Below are 16,880 nucleotides of genomic sequence, written 5' to 3'. Positions count from 1 at the left end.
TGCATTCGATCGGGTAAACAGGAACAAACTGTGGGAACTTATGGAGGGACTGGGAGTGGATCAGGGCCTAGTAAATATTTTGAGATCCCTACACATGAATACCCATGCCCAGGTTGGGTACAACGAGGAGGGCAGTCTGACAGATCAGTTCCCCTGTACAAGGGGAGTTAGACAGGGCTGTATTTTAGCACCTTTTTTATTCACCCTCTATATTAACGGCTTAGAGAAAGCACTGGCTAGGTTGGGAGTGGACTCGCCTAAGATAGGTCACAGGGGGGGTTCAGGTTCTGCTCTACGCAGATGATGCGGTACTTCTGGCTCGAACCCCCTGTGGCCTACAAACTTTATTGGACGGTTTTATCCACTTCATGGAGAGCCTGGATTTGTCAGCAAACCTAGCCAAATCCTACATAATGGAGGTAGGGAAGGCGCCCCAAAAGAAATATAAATACACGATTGGGGCACACGGTATTGAAAAAGTTCAGTCCTGCTCATACAAAGGGATATTGGTTGACTCCAGGCTTAATTTTAAACCATTGCTGGAGGAAAAATGTTGCTCACTAACCAGAAGCATGGGGACAATTATGAATCACGCACACAGGCTGGGCCGTTGGGCTCCTGACCAGATCCTGATTCTCCACAATTCAATATGTTCTGCCAAAGTTCTCTACGGCAGTGAGGTCTGAGGCTTTGAGGACACAAAGTCGCTCCATACCGAAGAGAATAAACTTTTAAGAAGACTGCTGAAAGTGCCACAAAGTACCCCGGGGTTCATTGTACATGAAGAGCTGGGTGATGCCCACATCGAGCACATGATAAAATTAAAACCGGTTAGCTGTTGGATTAAGATCTGGTCAAACCCAGAGGCGGCCCTGACAAGAGATATCATTCATGACTGCCTGGCACGGGACAAAGCGATGAATATCCTATGGCTCAAATATGTTAGAGATTCTCTGAAGGCCACGGGTCACCTGGAACTTTTTACTCACCCTACTAAAATCTTGGCAAAGGATAAGACCATTGTTAAAGGGGAGTTTTTGAATTTACTGGGTTCTATCAGGGAAGACCAAGAGATAACTAAACCCGCAGTGAGAAGCCACATACTGACAAAATCTTGCCCAGGCATCAAACCTTACCTGTATCTCATTTACAGTGCCCAGGATAGGTTCCTTATGACACGCTTCAGGTTGAACTCCATACATCACAGCCTAGCGGTGCCTGCAGGTTTTACTAAAACGGTGGAGCAGAAGGGTCCCTGCGGCTGCGATCTCCGCAGGACACCCTTCACTTCGTGCTGTTATGCCCGTATTACATGCTCCCAAGGAAACATTTTTTTAAAAAGAGTTTAAAAAAAGGCTGGTTTTAGACAGGCCAAGTTAGCTTTACTGTACCTGAAACTTTCTGCAGATATTTTAACATTGCACTGTACTGTAAACTTTCTAAGAGTAGCGATGCGCCTTAAGAACACAAGAGGGGATATGTGAACTGTGTACTATGAATGTTTTTTTCCCTTTTTTATGATACTGGAGCACTTTAACAACCTTTGGCTGTTTACATAATGCATATGCACTTTATTGAATTTGAATCATTATCAACGTTAGGCCCCGCGTCCCCTATGTATTGCACATGCACTTTTAGTAAATTACATAATTTTAGACGTGCTTTCTGATCCTCTGAGGAAGTCTTGGGGGAAAGTAGAGCGCTGTATGTACTGTAATGCTGTTTTAACCAGAATAACTGCCCGTTTTTCACATTGTAATGTTCGTCTCTTTTTAGGTTTCGCCTGTCGAAAGCTGCGCACTGCGCAGCCTTTCGCGCAGGCGAAATCTTATGTTAGAACAGTGTGGCCTTCATTCCGCCTCTCTCTTCCATTGGCTAGCTCCATAAATGGAGGCTAGCCATTGGAAGAGAGAACTGTCCGTCATTTCCCGAGGCGATTGGTGGGCATTCCGCCGATTCTTTCCCTCACCGCAACGTCATGAAGACGTGGCCACTGTGGGCGTGTACTTTTTTTTTTTTTTACACCGATGTTTGTGTTTATTGTTCGCCTTGTCCCTGTCCCGCTGGCTGTTTCCTGACCCCCTCCCGCTATCCGTGTGCCCGCCCCCCCTCCCGCTGTCCATGTGCCCGTTAACCCGCCCCCCTCCCGCTGTCCGCGAGCCCGTTCACCCGCCCCCTCCTGCTGTCCGTGAGCCCGTTCACCCGCCCCTCTCCCGCTGTCCGTGAGCCCGTTCACCCGCCCCTCTCCCGCTGTCCGTGAGCCCGTTACCCCGCCCCCCCTCCCGCTGTCCGGGAGCCCGTTACCCCGCCCCCCTCCCGCTGTCCGTGAGCCCGCCCCCCCTCCCGCTGTCCGTGTGATATTTTCTTCTGTCCTCTCTCTGGTCCTTGATCTAGAATCTGAGCTCTTACCCGTCTCCTTGGGGCCTGAACCCCTTCACTCATCGCTGCCCCCTAAACTCAGTACTGCCATTTTCAATTACTTGCTTGCCCTGTCCTGCGTTTGCGGCTCCCTCACATGTCCATAACATACTGTTCATTGTCCTCGTTACTGCCCTTCCTCCAACTTTCTTTGATTGCTGCCCCTTGGTCTTTCTTTGCCGTTTCCTCATCTCCCCACTTCACCCTTCGATATCCTGTCACCACCTGCACGTGCTGCTACATGATATAGATTTCGCACCTGGCCTGCCTTTTGTTCCTTTCTTTGCAATTTTATATAGCGCGAACTAGACATGACTGTATTAGAGAGCTTTACATGAGCATCAGTTGCACTACAGACGGACACGTTCATTTATAGGCACAGGTAAATTACATGATTTGCCCGGAATCACAGGATGCTTGAGCCCCCCGCCAATCTCGAACCTGGTCCCCCAGGGTCAAAGTCGGCCGCTCTAGCCGTTAATCCACATCCTCTCCTTGATTCGTTCGCGGCGATCCAGGATCTGCCTGACTGCCTCTACACTTTGAGTTCTCTGATGCTCCCTCATTTGTCCCTACCCGTTCCTCCTGATCGATCTGTGATGCTCTCTGATCTGCCTCTAATAAATATTTCTAAGTTGTCTGAATCTTTGCACGTGCTGCTCCTCGAGCTCACTTTAGAACTTCCGGGTCACTCTGTGCTCCTGCTCTTTTACCTATCTTTATTTCTTCCCCATCTGTTTGTAGTGATGTCTGCCGTTTTTACTTATTCTGCATGACTAGTATTTGCTGCTCTTTAGTTTGTCTCTATTTTCTTCTTTATCTGCCTGTGCTGGTCTCTGATTTTGATCTGTCGCTACCTCTCTCAATCACTCTCCACTTCCCCATAACTGTCTCTGCTTCTTCCTGGCCTGTCTCTATGTCCCTCTGATGTGTCTGTATGTCCCTCTTATATGCCAGTGTTGCGCTGTGATCTGTCTTTATTCTCCCCTAATATGTTTTGACTCCCCCCACCACCCTGAACTGTCTGTTTTTCCAGGGTCTGCTTGTGCTGCTCTCATATCTCTCCCTAATCTGTGATTTCTCGGTTTTCCGCGGACACGTTCATTTATAGGCACAGGTCAATTACATGATTTGCCCGGAATCACAGGATGCTTGAGCCCCCCGCCAGTCTCGAACCTGGTCCCCCAGGGTCAAAGTCGGCCGCTCTAGCCGTTAATCCACATCCTCTCCTTGATTCGTTTGCGGCGATCCAGGATCTGCCTGACTGCCTCTACACTTTTCTGAGTTCTCTGATGCTCCCTCATTTGTTCCTACCCGTTCCTCCTGATCGATCTGTGATGCTCTCTTATCTGCCTCTAATAAATATTTCTAAGTTGTCTGAATCTTTGCACGTGCTGCTCCTCGAGCTCACTTTAGAACTTCGGGTCACTCTGTGCTCCTGCTCTTTTACCTATCTTCATTTCTTCCCCATCTGTTTTTAGTGATGTCTGCCGTTTCTACTTATTCTGCATGACTAGTATTTGCTGCTCTTTAGTTTGTCTCTATTTTCTTCTTTATCTGCCTGTGCTGGTCTCTGATTTTGATCTGTCGCTACCTCCCTCAATCACTCTCTACTTCCCCATAACTGTCTCTGCTTCTTCCTGGTCTGTCTCTATGTCCCTCTGATGTGTCTTTATGTCCCTCTTATATGTCAGTGTTGCGCTTTGATCTGTCTTTATTGTCCCCTAATATGTTTCGACTCCTCCCCCACCACCCTGAACTGTCTGTTTTTCCGGGGTCTGCTTGTGCTGCTCTCATATCTCTCCCTAATCTGTGATTTCTCTGTCTTTTCCGCTCTCTCTCATCTCACTTTTGCCAGCCAACTCGGTCCTCTGTGTCTTCCCCGGCCTGTAGGTGATGCACCTATCATGTTGCTAAGAGGTCTATGTATGGCCCGGGACGGGACCCCTGAAGTTGAACACTAAATGCTGTACATAATGACCAGGCGAGGCTGAGCAGCAAAGGCCCTCGTTGCTGTTCCCCTGACTTGGGACTCCCTCACGAGGAATTAGGGGTGCTCCAGCAGGAGATTTTTAACCTAATCCCTCATATAACTGCATTCATCCTTCCACCGACACCCGTTTGCATTTACCCACCCTAGTCTCCTTCTTACATTTCCTCTTAGTATTAGAGGTTCACAGCTCTCCTTTGTGCCTTTCGGTACCTTCAAATATGCACCGCAGGATAGATTTCTCTTTGCTTAATTTTCTGTTTTGTGTTCCTAATTTGTTTCAATGCCGTCAAACTCCCTCTAACCCCAATGTGCTATCACTGACCTCAATATGAACTCCTTCTATACTCCATGGCCCACTCTCTGTACGCTCTATGCCTCTATACTCCAGTTCTCTCCTCTCAGTTCCTTGGTCTCGGTCTCCCCTCTAGGGCATCAGTCGGCACGCTGTGATTCATCCTCCAGTCTCTCTATGCCCCTAGACTTCGTTCTACACTCCATTTCTCTCCTCTGTTCCTTAGTCCCCTATGCACGCTGTGCTTCATCCTCCAGTCTCTATGCCCCTAGATTCCTTTCTACACTCCAGTTCTCTCCTCTGTTCCTTAGTCCCCTATGCACTCTGTACTCCGTCCTCCGGTCCCTCTGTGCCCCTAGATTCATTTCCCCTATGCACTCTGAGCTCCGTCCTTCATGCGCTGCTCTCGCCAATACGAGGGCCTTTTGGAATCGATACGGATTCCAAAACGTGCACGCGGAGAGACAGAAGAGACATTAGATGTGCATGCGGGGATTGGATACTTTACTGGCGGTGTGACATTCTGGGGACTTTTTTTTCGCCACCAGTAAAAGCATCCAGTCCCCGCTGTTATGAACATTGCGCATTGTGAGTGGGGGCCACCTGGGTCGCGCTTGTTAGGTTTCGCCTGTCGAAAGCTGCACAGCAGCGTTTCGCGCAGGCGAAATCTTATGAGAATAGTATGTAGGCTTTGTCCTGCCTCTGTCTTCCTTTGGCTAGCTCCGTAGAGCATTATAGAACTAATCATGTGCAAAAGCGGAAGATTCACCTTACATAAAGTAGTGCTAAGGAGCATTCCTAGCTTGCTTTTTACATATCATCTTGAAATTCATTGTGCAAATAAACAGAGGAGAACATTTACCATGTGGAAACTGGGTACAGAATTTGAGGAACATTATATGGAGGTACCATTAAGTGCCTATAAATAAAGCATGTATTCAGAAGAACTTGGGACTGAACTTTGGGGGCATGTTCAAGCACAAAAGTGGTTTATTTTCAGAATGTCAGATTATATCTGCCTTCATTACCATTCTGGTTAAGTCCTTGGTACAAGGCATGCACGTTTTCCTAAAACAACAAATGGAAGTCTTACAAAAGAAGCGTTTGGCCTTCCCCATGGATGCCGCACATCAGGTCCTTATTAAATGCCATTTATATAAAAGTTGTGCGTAACTCCACAAATTATCACATAGAACAAAGCCCATTAATGAAGGAAAACTACAGGAGACTTTGAAAGGGTAATATACTTGATAAAATTAAGACCCCATATAATGACTGGGCAATATTTAGAGTTGAAGGCTACTTTGGGACTAGAGAAACCTCTCAGAACAAAATTATCACAGAAAGAAAGAAAACTTTAAAACGGAAAGTATTAAAAGTGGAAAACTCATATCATGAGAGAGAATTCTCTGATCTTATTAAAGATATCTCCCTTCCTCCTACGCTCTCTGACACCGACCGAACATTCATGGATAGTGCCCTAACCGTTGACATAGCAACTGCATTAAGAGCGCTGCACTGGGGAAAAGCCCTGGGCCCAAGCGGTATCCAAATCGAACTTTAAAAGCTCCGTCCTGATAAGTTGGCCCGTATTTGAAATCCATGTTTGAAGACGGTCTTAAACAGGGATCACTGCCCCATGATCAGAGAATTGCAACCACTGTTACGATCTACAAGGAAGGGAAACCCAAAACCGACTGCGCCTCTTTTCGGGCCATATCATTACTAAACACGGAACCCAAAATGTTAGCTAAAGTGTTCGCCACTAGGGTGATAAAGGTTATAGGGGACTTAGTGCACCGAGATCAGTCAGGGTTTATGCCTAGAAGGAACACTGCTCTAAACCTGTGTAGGTTAAACGGGGTCCTAGGCAGGGTACGACAATACCTGAAGATGCAATTATAGTCTCCCTGGATGCCACTATGGCATTTGATACACTTGAGTGGCCTTATCTTATTGCCGTACTTGCCAAATTGGGATTTGGGCCGACTTTCTGCTGCCGGGTGCGACTACTGTACAGCGCCGATGGCCCAAAAAGTTGTGAACAGGAAATCAGAGCCCTTCGCACTTAGCAGAGGGACCCGCCAGGGGTGCCCCCTTTTTCCTTTATTGTTCACTTTGGCCCTCGAACCTCTTGCGGCATGGATCCGCAAGGATGCAACGATCCGTGGCATGTGGTGGTCGGCAGACTGGGAGGACCGTATCTCTTTATACGCAGACGATATCCTTCTGTATCTCATGTCCCCAAAGAGATCCCAGATTGCAGTATTTGACATCCTGGATATTTCTGGCAGATATTCTGGGTTTCGCATCAATTGGAAAAATCACTTCTGTGTGTCCTCTGGCCCCCCCCCTCGCCTTACCCCCACACTGTCCTATACCGATAGTCTCAGAAGGCTTCAAATACCTAGGCATATTCATATCTCTTGACCCAGTCAGATACACCCGTAACCTGGCTACCCCACTGCAGAGACTCAGAAGTGACATCGCAAACTGGAAGTCACTCCCGCTCTCACTATTGGGCAAAGCGGCCTTATTTAAAATGATGTCCCTGCCCCGCCTCCTATATGCCTCGCAGAACTCGGCTGACCCTGCACCAAACTTGTATTTTAAAGACATTGAAGGGCTCCAACAAGACCTTCTTTGGGGAGGGAGGCCACGTATTGCTCTAAAAAAGCTCACACTCAGCTCGTAAGACTACCAGACATCAAAAAATATTACTGGGCAGCGCACCTTACAGCGATAAATCATTGCATGTACAGTCGTCCCGATGACTTGGGATTCCTTATGGATCGTTGGCTTCTTCCGAACGGGACTTAATCCCGTGCGCTATACCCCAAACCAGACAGATACCCACTTACTGGGCCCACCAACCACACAGTAAAAATCTGGCACTCTGCAGCTAAGTCGCTCGGCTGGCATAATAGATTGACTCTCGCCACACCTCTGTGGGATTCACAGAAACTTGGGTACTTGGGAAATCCAAAGGTTTTGACAAATGGGACCTAACCGGCATCTCACATATTAGGGACCTATGGTGCACAGGTGGTGTGAAACCCATTAATACTCTCCAAACCCAATATGCACTGGCGGACTCTGAATCTTTTTGGTACTTACAAATCCGGCACGCTTTGCAAACAGCATTGTCCAATAACACTACTCCACCAGATTCCTCCTCATTAGAGGATCGGCTGCTGGATGGCCACCTGCCTGAAAAGGCCATTTTAACTCATTATTAATATGGAGGACCCCCTTTTGGTGCTACGAGACAAATGGACTGAGGACGGAATCGAATTAGGCGATGAAGGTTGGCAGGCGGCGGTCTCCTCCCCCAAAACATTTGCGATCCCGGTGCGACTCAGACTTGTGCAAATAAATATCCTGTACAGAATTTACATAACTGGCCCCCAATTGGTACACATGGGTGGGCTGACAGACAGACCTTGAAGGCTGGGGGATGCACACAAACGGGCACGTTCATACACATTATGGCACTGTGAGCAGATCCAGGAATATTGGCTTAACATTCACGCAGTCATGAGTGAAGCACTGGAGGCAGAAATCAAACCGGAAGCGCCCAGATGTCTACTTAACATCTGGGAGCCTACTGACCTCAACACTTTTACCATGCAATGGGTCACACTTGGCTGCATGATCGCCAAGACAAATATTGCGCAACTCTGGGGAGCCCCGCACACACCCACGGTTAGATTGGGAGAAAGACCTTGGCTGGTGTATGCTAAGAGAAAAGACAGTTTATGTGGCCCATGGCTGCCCCTGAAAATGGTCTAAGATTTGGGGCCTCTGGAATGCATTCCGCGGCGATATATGTACCCCTCCCCGTGATGCTGACAGAGATAATCCCCCCTCCCCGTAAGTTCGGACAAATTATATTACTGTATTTGTATGCATTTCTAACTGCACTGTAAATTCCTTTGACTATTGTGAATTTGTACCTCTATGTCGAGACTGTTCAATAAAAAGATTTAATAAAAAAATAAAAGTGGAAAACTCTGCTTATGACTTTTAGACATCACTGTGCTCACATTAGTCAGTCTTTGGTACGCTTTATTTTTATATATACAATTTATAATATACTCCGATTGTGTTGGCAGAACCCACTTCTTAATGCTTTCAGATTGTGAACATCCATAGTACAATATGAAGAAACAGAATGCCTATATCAGAATTAAAAGGGATGTACATTGCTATTTAAATGTTGAATAATGTCACAACACATCATAACCCTTTTGGGGCCATGGACGTAACGGTTACGTCCATTGCTGCAGCACCGGTGTGCCATGGACGTAACAGTTACATTTAAAGGGACACCACTGCATAATCCAGCTGCAGGAGAGGGATTTCCTTTTTTGCCGGGCAACGAAACACATGGGAAAGGTATCATTGGAAAGGGGAGAATCTCCCCTTTCCAATGGCACCCCTCCATAGTGGATCCCTGCTTGGGGATCGCCACAGGAACGCGATCCACAAGCAGAGATCCACCCAATAGACATCAGGGAGAGAGGAGCAGCCCTTTGGGCAAGGGCTTTTGCTCCCCCCATAATAAATTGGGCATAGTCAGTCATTCTGCCCGGAGAAAGATGGGTCTGCCCTCCCCAGAGGCAGATGGGGCTACCTTAAATGGGCACTATAATGTCCCCACCCCTCCCAAAAAATTTGAAACTGAATTTCTATCCCCTGGGGCACAGATGGGGGCAATAGAAACCTGATATGCACCCGGGGGGAGGGGGGGGGGGCGGGGTAGAAAGCCCACTAGGCAAGGTCGTTTTAAAAAAAAGATAATTAAAGAGGGGTGGTGGCATACGAATGCTCCCAACACAAAAGGGACAGTCTTTCTGCCCCCCCCCCCCCCGGGGGCAGATGGGGGGTGTTATCCCGGATATAAGACACCAGGGATTATTTGATTATTTTTAGTTTAATACTTCGAGGTGGAGACTGCTCTAAACAAGCACTATAATATCCCCGACCCTTCCCCAAAAAAATGCAACAGTTTCTCCCTTTTTTTGTGAGCACATTTTTGCTGCTTCAGTCCCCCTCAGAGGCAGATCAGTGTTATTTTTAGGCAAATCTGCTCCTAAGGTGGGCAGAAAACAACTAGACACTAGCAAGAGAGTGACAGAGAGAACTGGGGTTCAGCTGAAGGTCTGCGTTTACTGGCGTTTGGCTGGCTGTGTGTAGACTAGCGCTTGGCTGGCAGTGTGAATGGACTGTCGCTAGGCTAGCGGCCTGCGTGAACGCCACATGTCTGGCGGTGTGTATTAACTACAACTTGACTGGCAGTGTGCATGGATCGCGCTTGGCTGGCGGTGTGGCTTGCGTGGATCCTACAGCATTTAATTACCCTGAATCCCCTGCAAACCTAAAATTTACCGAACAATTCACACTTTCCTTATATTTCTGTGTGGAAAATTTATCGGATCACTGTGCTGTCACAGCTTTACCACCACCAAGCGTTTCCCTCAGTCTCCTGAAAAAACGGATACCTCACTGTGTGGGTGCCCTAAGCAGAGAACCTAAAAACTTATGAAATGAAAAACTGAGGGAGAACCAAAGCGGGTCCAAAAGGGCAATTTTCTTTTAATATGTTTTTAGGCTGACACTGCTTTGGGCCCCCACACAAATGAGGTAACACTTTCACTGGGAGACTGAGGGGAATGCTGAGTGGTGGGAAATTTGTGCCAGCGCAGTGATCTCACAAATTTACCACATAAGAAATGTGAGGAAAATGTAACTTTTTAGCTAAATTGAGGTTTGCAGGGGATGGCGGGTAAGAAAACTTTGGGAGATCCACACAAGCCACACATCCCTGGACTCCCCTGGGTGCCTAGTTTTCAGAAATATCTGAATTTTGTAGGTTCCCCCAGACGGTTGCTCAGCCCGGACCAAAAACACATGTGCGCCCCACCCACCATCTGTGACAAAACAACCTGTTTTTGCAAGGGAGGCAAAAGGGTTTTTGTTCCCAGGCTCAGCAGCCATCTAGGGAAACCTACCAAACCCAGACATTTCTAAAAGGTAGACATACTGGGGGTCCAGGGAGGAGTAACATGCCCGAATCTCCCAACATTTCTTTTACCCAGAATACCCTGCAAACCTCAATTTTAGCAACAACAAAAAACGAAGTCACGTCTCCCCCACAGTTCTGTGTGGGAAAGTTGTGGAATCCCCAGGCCCGCACAAATTTTCTACCACCCAGCTTTCCCCCAGGACTCCCGATAAAAATGTTACCTCACTTGCGTGGGTGGGCCAAGTACCCGCGACAGGCAAAAGGCCAAAACTTATTGAGGAGACATCGAATTTACCTATCACCTGGGTTTTTGGCCCCAGGATCGGCGGCTATCTATAGAAACCGACCAAAGCCACACATTTCTGAAAACTAGACACCCGGGGGAGTTGAGGGAGGTATGGCGTGTGTGAACCCCTCAACATTTTCCTACTCTGAATCCCCTGCAAACCTCAAATTTAGATAGAAATTTGAGGAAAATTTGATTTTTTTTCCGTGTGGGATCACCAGGCTGACATTTCCTACCACCCAACGTTCCCCCTGGTCTCCCGATAAAAATGGTACTACACTCTTGTAGGTGGGCCAAGTACCCAAGAGTACCAACATGAATAGACCAAATAAGAAAACAAAGTAAAAAAAATAATTAAAACAGTCTGTGAAAAAGATAGACCAACATTAAGTTCAAGAGACAGGTATTTTGATTAGAGTAGGTGTTAAGTAGCTCACTGTTAATAGGGGGGGGCAGGGGGGGGGGGGGGGTGCGTCCACACAGATGCAGGTCCACACAACAGTGTGACAGTTGTACTGACTGATGAGTGCATAAATATGCTAGAGAACATGTGGCACTGGTTTTTAAGAGTAGTTTAATTTTTTTGCTAAGGTTTCTTCAAACATATAGATACAAGAGTCATCCTCAAGGTTTGCTCGAGCACTTTCATCAAATATTAATTTAACTAACTATAAACAAGAAGGCAATGAAGGCATCCATACCTCTGCTGGAAACACTTTGCTGTCAACTGTGTGCTCCGAACCCCAATCATCTATGGCACCCCAGTGGAAATGAAACTGCTTGAGTTTGAACTGATTCTTCAGTGGTCCCCCTTTAATTACTGTAATAATAAATAAAGCATATTCACTTAAACATGGGCAGTTGCAGGTCTGCTATGCAATTAGTGACCATACTATGAGGCACAATCTAACATGCATATAAAATAATATTTAAAAGCACTACCTTGGACTGATCCGTCTTACAAAATATATAAATTGAATAAACTAAAGCAGTGTCACTATAACCTGTTAAAATCTTTTTTTCAGTTCATTTAATTTTCTCTCACTTAGAAATTATACCATATAGGTCATGCTTCTCAAATTGGCAACAAAATATAATTTTTCCTCCAATAAAAAGAAGGTTTAATAAAAAAATAAATTATCACTTTTTCCATACAAACGTTAAAGAAACAAATGTTTTTAAAGGTCTAGTTTGCCTTTCTGATATTGTGGAATCTTGATTATAGATTGTTGTCAAAATCACACAATCATGAGAGAAAAAAAACATACAATGTGGCTTGGTTTACAAAAAGTTCAGGACGTTGTGTGGACAAGTGTGCACAATAAAAATATGTATTACGGAAAGTAGAAGAATACACATTGAATGGAATTTACTGTGTACGAGCAGAGGGATGAAAGTAATCATTCATATTGAGACATATGTATAGACTGTGTGAAACGAAACTTTGTTCATTACTTAAGCAAAAAAAGTAATTAATTTGTAATTGGCCTGGTCTGTTACCAAGCACCACAGAGAGGAACCAGACATGCAGCTCCATTGCAAAATTCTAGCAGCTTACATAGAAAAAACAAGCATTTACAATGCAACGGTCTCGCCTTTGAAAAAGTTAGAGCTATTGGCATTGTAAATGGCAAAATTTTTATTTGTGTTGGTTTTGAAAATCTATACTACTATTATAAAGAGAGAACACAAACCTTTGAGCCAGGTAAACTCGGGAACCACAGCGCCAATCCACACACCCGATACATCGTTGTAATCCTCAGGGTGTGCAGATGGACATAGGCTATATAATTTACAAATAAATCCGTTATTTAAAAAATAAAACTAACAAAAAAGTAGTCCCTTCAAAGTAGCGCCGGCCGGCAGCGACGCACGTCCTGACATCAGGAGGAGCGGCGTACACTAGCGCAAGGAGAGGCGGATATCAGCGCGGGGAGGAGCAGTGACGATCAGCGCGGGAGCAGCGGACATGAGCGGCGATCGGAGGGCAGGCAGTGAGAAGCGGCGGTGGGGAGGAGCGCTGAGCGGCGGATGAGGTAGGGCGAAAGCGGAGGCAGAGAGGAGCGGTGAGCGAGCCACAGGAAAAAGAAACGTGTGCAGGAAAGTGGAGCGGGAAGCAAACAGCCCATTTCAGGAGGAATAAGTGACAGAAACGTGTGCAGGTCAAAAAAAGTGACGTGGACAGTGAGGAGCAGTGAGCGAGCCACGGAAAAAGAAACGTGTGCAGGTTAAGATACGTGTGCAGGGCGCCAGCGGCGGCGGGGAGGATCGGTGAGCGAGCCTCGGAAAAAGAAATGTGGAACGGGTAGCAAACAGCCCATTTCAGGAGGAAAAAGTGACAGAAACGTGTGCAGGTCAGAAAAAGTGACGTGGGCAGTGAGGGGCGGTGAGCGAGCCACGGAAAAAGAAACGTGTTCAGGTTAAGAAACGTGTGCAGGTTACAAAAGCGTCCAAAAGTAAACATACAGCCATAACACTGCACTACGTCAGGGCGGGCAGGGGCCCTAAGCCATGATTGCTCCCGGGCAACGCCGGGACGGGCTGCTAGTAGATAAATAAATGGCACTGTCATTTACAATGCCAATAGCTTAATCTCTTGCAAATGCCACACACAAACACACAGACCCACACAGAGTCCCACACACATACATACCTACAGAGCCACACGCAGAGCCACACACACACAGAGCCACACACTTCCAGTAATCGGTGGGCAGCGTGGAGCAGACCAGCACCCAGCCCGACAGGGCCAGCAGGAAGGCCACGATCTCCCCCGCCATGCTGGCCATGGTCACCGGCGAGGGTCACAGGGCACAGGTGTCAGAGCGGAGGGCAGAGGGGTGAGAGCTGAGGGCAGAGGGGTGAGAGCTGAGGGCAGAGGGGTGAGAGCTGAGGGCAGAGGGGTGAGAGCTGAGGGCAGAGGGGTGAGAGCTGAGGGCAGAGGGGTGAGAGCTGAGGGCAGAGGGGTGAGAGCTGAGGGCAGAGGGGTGAGAGCTGAGGGCAGAGGGGTGAAAGCTGAGGGCAGAGGGGTGAGAGCTGAGGGCAGAGGGGTGAGAGCTGAGGGCAGAGGGGTGAGAGCTGAGGGCAGAGGGGTGAGAGCTGAGGGCAGAGGGGTGAGAGCTGAGGGCAGAGGGGTGAGAGCTGAGGGCAGAGGGGTGAGAGCTGAGGGCAGAGGGGTGAGAGCTGAGGGCAGAGGGGTGAGAGCTGAGGGCAGAGGGGTGAGAGCTGAGGGCAGAGGGGTGAGAGCTGAGGGCAGAGGGGTGAGAGCTGAGGGCAGAGGGGTGAGAGCTGAGGGCAGAGGGGTGAAAGCTGAGGGCAGAGGGGTGAGAGCTGAGGGCAGAGGGGTGAGAGCTGAGGGCAGAGGGGTGAGAGCTGAGGGCAGAGGGGTGAGAGCTGAGGGCAGAGGGGTGAGAGCTGAGGGCAGAGGGGTGAGAGCAGAGGGGTGAGAGCTGAGGGCAGAGGGGTGAGAGCTGAGGGCAGAGGGGTGAGAGCTGAGGGCAGAGGGGTGAGAGCTGAGGGCAGAGGGGTGAGAGCGGAGGGCAGAGGGGTGAGAGCGGAGGGCAGAGGGGTGAGAGCGGAGGGCAGAGGGGTGAGAGCGGAGGGCAGAGGGGTGAGAGCGGAGGGCAGAGGGGTGAGAGAGGGCAGAGGGGTGAGAGCGGAGGGCAGAGGGGTGAGAGCGGAGGGCACAGGAGTCAGAAGCGAGGGCCTAGGAAGAGCTGAGGGCAGAGGGGTAAGAGCTGAGGGCAGAGGGGTGAGAGCTGAGGGCAGAGGGGTGAGAGCTGAGGGCAGAGGGGTGAGAGCTGAGGGCAGAGGGGTGAGAGCTGAGGGCAGAGGGGTGAGAGCTGAGGGCAGAGGGGGTGAGAGCGGAGGGCAGAGGGGTGAGAGCGGAGGGCACAGGAGTCAGAAGCGAGGGCCTAGGAAGAGCTGAGGGCAGAGGGGTAAGAGCTGAGGGCAGAGGGGTGAGAGCTGAGGGCAGAGGGGTGAGAGCTGAGGGCAGAGGGGTGAGAGCTGAGGGCAGAGGGTTGAGGGCAGAGGGGTGAGAGCTGAGGGCAGAGGGGTGAGAGCTGAGGGCAGAGGGGTGAGAGCTGAGGGCAGAGGGGTGAGAGCGGAGGGCAGAGGGGTGAGAGCGGAGGGCAGAGGGGTGAGAGCGGAGGGCAGAGGGGTGAGAGCGGAGGGCAGAGGGGTGAGAGCGGAGGGCAGAGGGGTGAGAGCGGAGGGCAGAGGGGTGAGAGCGGAGGGCAGAGGGGTGAGAGCGGGAGGGCAGAGGGGTGAGAGCGGAGGGCACAGGAGTCAGAAGCGAGGGCCTAGGAAGAGCTGAGGGCAGAGGGGTAAGAGCTGAGGGCAGAGGGGTAAGAGCTGAGGGCAGAGGGGTAAGAGCTGAGGGCAGAGGGGTAAAAGCTGAGGGCAGAGGGGTAAAAGCTGAGGGCACAGGGGTAAGAGCAGAGGGCAGAGGGGTGAGAGCAGAGGGGTGAGAGCAGAGGGCAGAGGGGTGAGAGCTGAGGGCAGAGGGGTGAGAGCTGAGGGCAGAGGGGTGAGAGCTGAGGGCACAGGGGTAAGAGCTGAGGGCACAGGGGTAAGAGCTGAGGGCACAGGGGTAAGAGCTGAGGGGACAGGGGTAAGAGCTGAGGGCACATGAGTCAGTGAGGGCACAGGTGAGGGTAGCGTGGTGAGGGCTGGAGGCCTGGGTTGCGGTCAGAGGGCACAGGTGCCAGAAGTGAGGGCCTAGGAAGAGCTGAGGGCATGTGCGTTACTTCTCAACACATGTGACAGAGAACTTTACCCATGAGAGGTAGGAGAGACAGATGCAGGGATCTTTGCATGTGCTTATGTGATCTGCATTTATGTGTAGTACTACAGGAATACGACTTTTCATACTTTTGTGAATCGGACCCTATAAGCATAATAAAACTGTTTTTCGTTTGCCCATCTAGCATGTTGTTGCATTTCCTTCGCTGGTAGGAACACGCAGAAGGCAGGTGTGTGCAGGACCAGGTACTATATTAAGAAACAAGTTAAAAGTGCTGGAATCCCACCAGGACCTAGGATGTAACCATCTCGGCCCCTAGCTGTAGACAAGAACTACAACATACAGGAATAGAGCACTCACAATGAAGACATCAAACATTTCACACTGGGCTATAATCGAAGTCAGAATAGCACACATCTCCCCCTCACTCGCCCCCCCGCACGAACAGTAGCTCAATAAAGTACAAGAAAAAAAAAAAAAAAAGCACGAGGTTGGTAAAATTAAGGGATGAAAAACTACAATTAAATCCTGCACATAATTCCTCTTTATTATTCTTGTATTTCACGTACCAATCACCTTAGTATAGGGGCTTCCTTCATTGATTTTTCCTTTTTAGGCGGGTGGGGGTAGCTGCAACCTGAGGGAGGGGTGCCATCTACTGGATTTGATCGGGTTAGATACAGCACGGGTTCTCCAAGGGTGCGGGGGTGGAGGGCGGAGGGGGCACGGGGTTAAGGGGGGGTTAAAATTTAACAGAAAATTCCTCATTTGCCAATATGATGCTTCATTGCACCTAATCAGTTATAAATACTTTTGTGACGTGCTGCTAACTTTTAAAGGGGGTGCAAAGCATACCTCTGACCCTTATTTTGGGGTTGAGATGGGGTGGAGATTGGAGTGGCTAAGATGTCTAATCTAAATATAATTTCAAGGAACGTCAATGGCTTGCGAACTAAACCCAGAGCCAGAACACTTCTGCAGTATCTTCGTGACTCAGCTGCTCAGGTTATCATTCTACAAGAGACACACCTGGTTCAGGTTGAGATAGATGAACTGGTTAAGGTTAATAAATGGATAGATTTTGCGATCTCTACCTCTCAATCCCTGACATGCAGA

General features: G+C 48.9%; 1 protein-coding gene across 2 annotated transcripts in view; it reads right to left on the bottom strand.

The window, feature by feature from the left end:
• CA5A (carbonic anhydrase 5A) overlaps nucleotides 1-16,880 on the bottom strand; it is a 395,762-nt gene that overhangs the window by 129,576 nt on the left and 249,306 nt on the right. For both annotated transcript variants that reach the window (XM_086945825.1, XM_086945824.1), the window contains exon 3: nucleotides 11,719-11,837. In XM_086945825.1, coding sequence (XP_086801951.1) covers nucleotides 11,719-11,837 — 119 coding nt within the window. The remainder of the gene's footprint in view (nucleotides 1-11,718; nucleotides 11,838-16,880) is intronic.

Source organism: Lissotriton vulgaris, chromosome 12 (genome assembly GCF_964263255.1).
Source record: "Lissotriton vulgaris chromosome 12, aLisVul1.2, whole genome shotgun sequence".
In the NCBI taxonomy this organism is placed as follows: domain Eukaryota; kingdom Metazoa; phylum Chordata; class Amphibia; order Caudata; family Salamandridae; genus Lissotriton; species Lissotriton vulgaris.
This window is presented reverse-complemented; position numbering and strand designations above follow the sequence as displayed.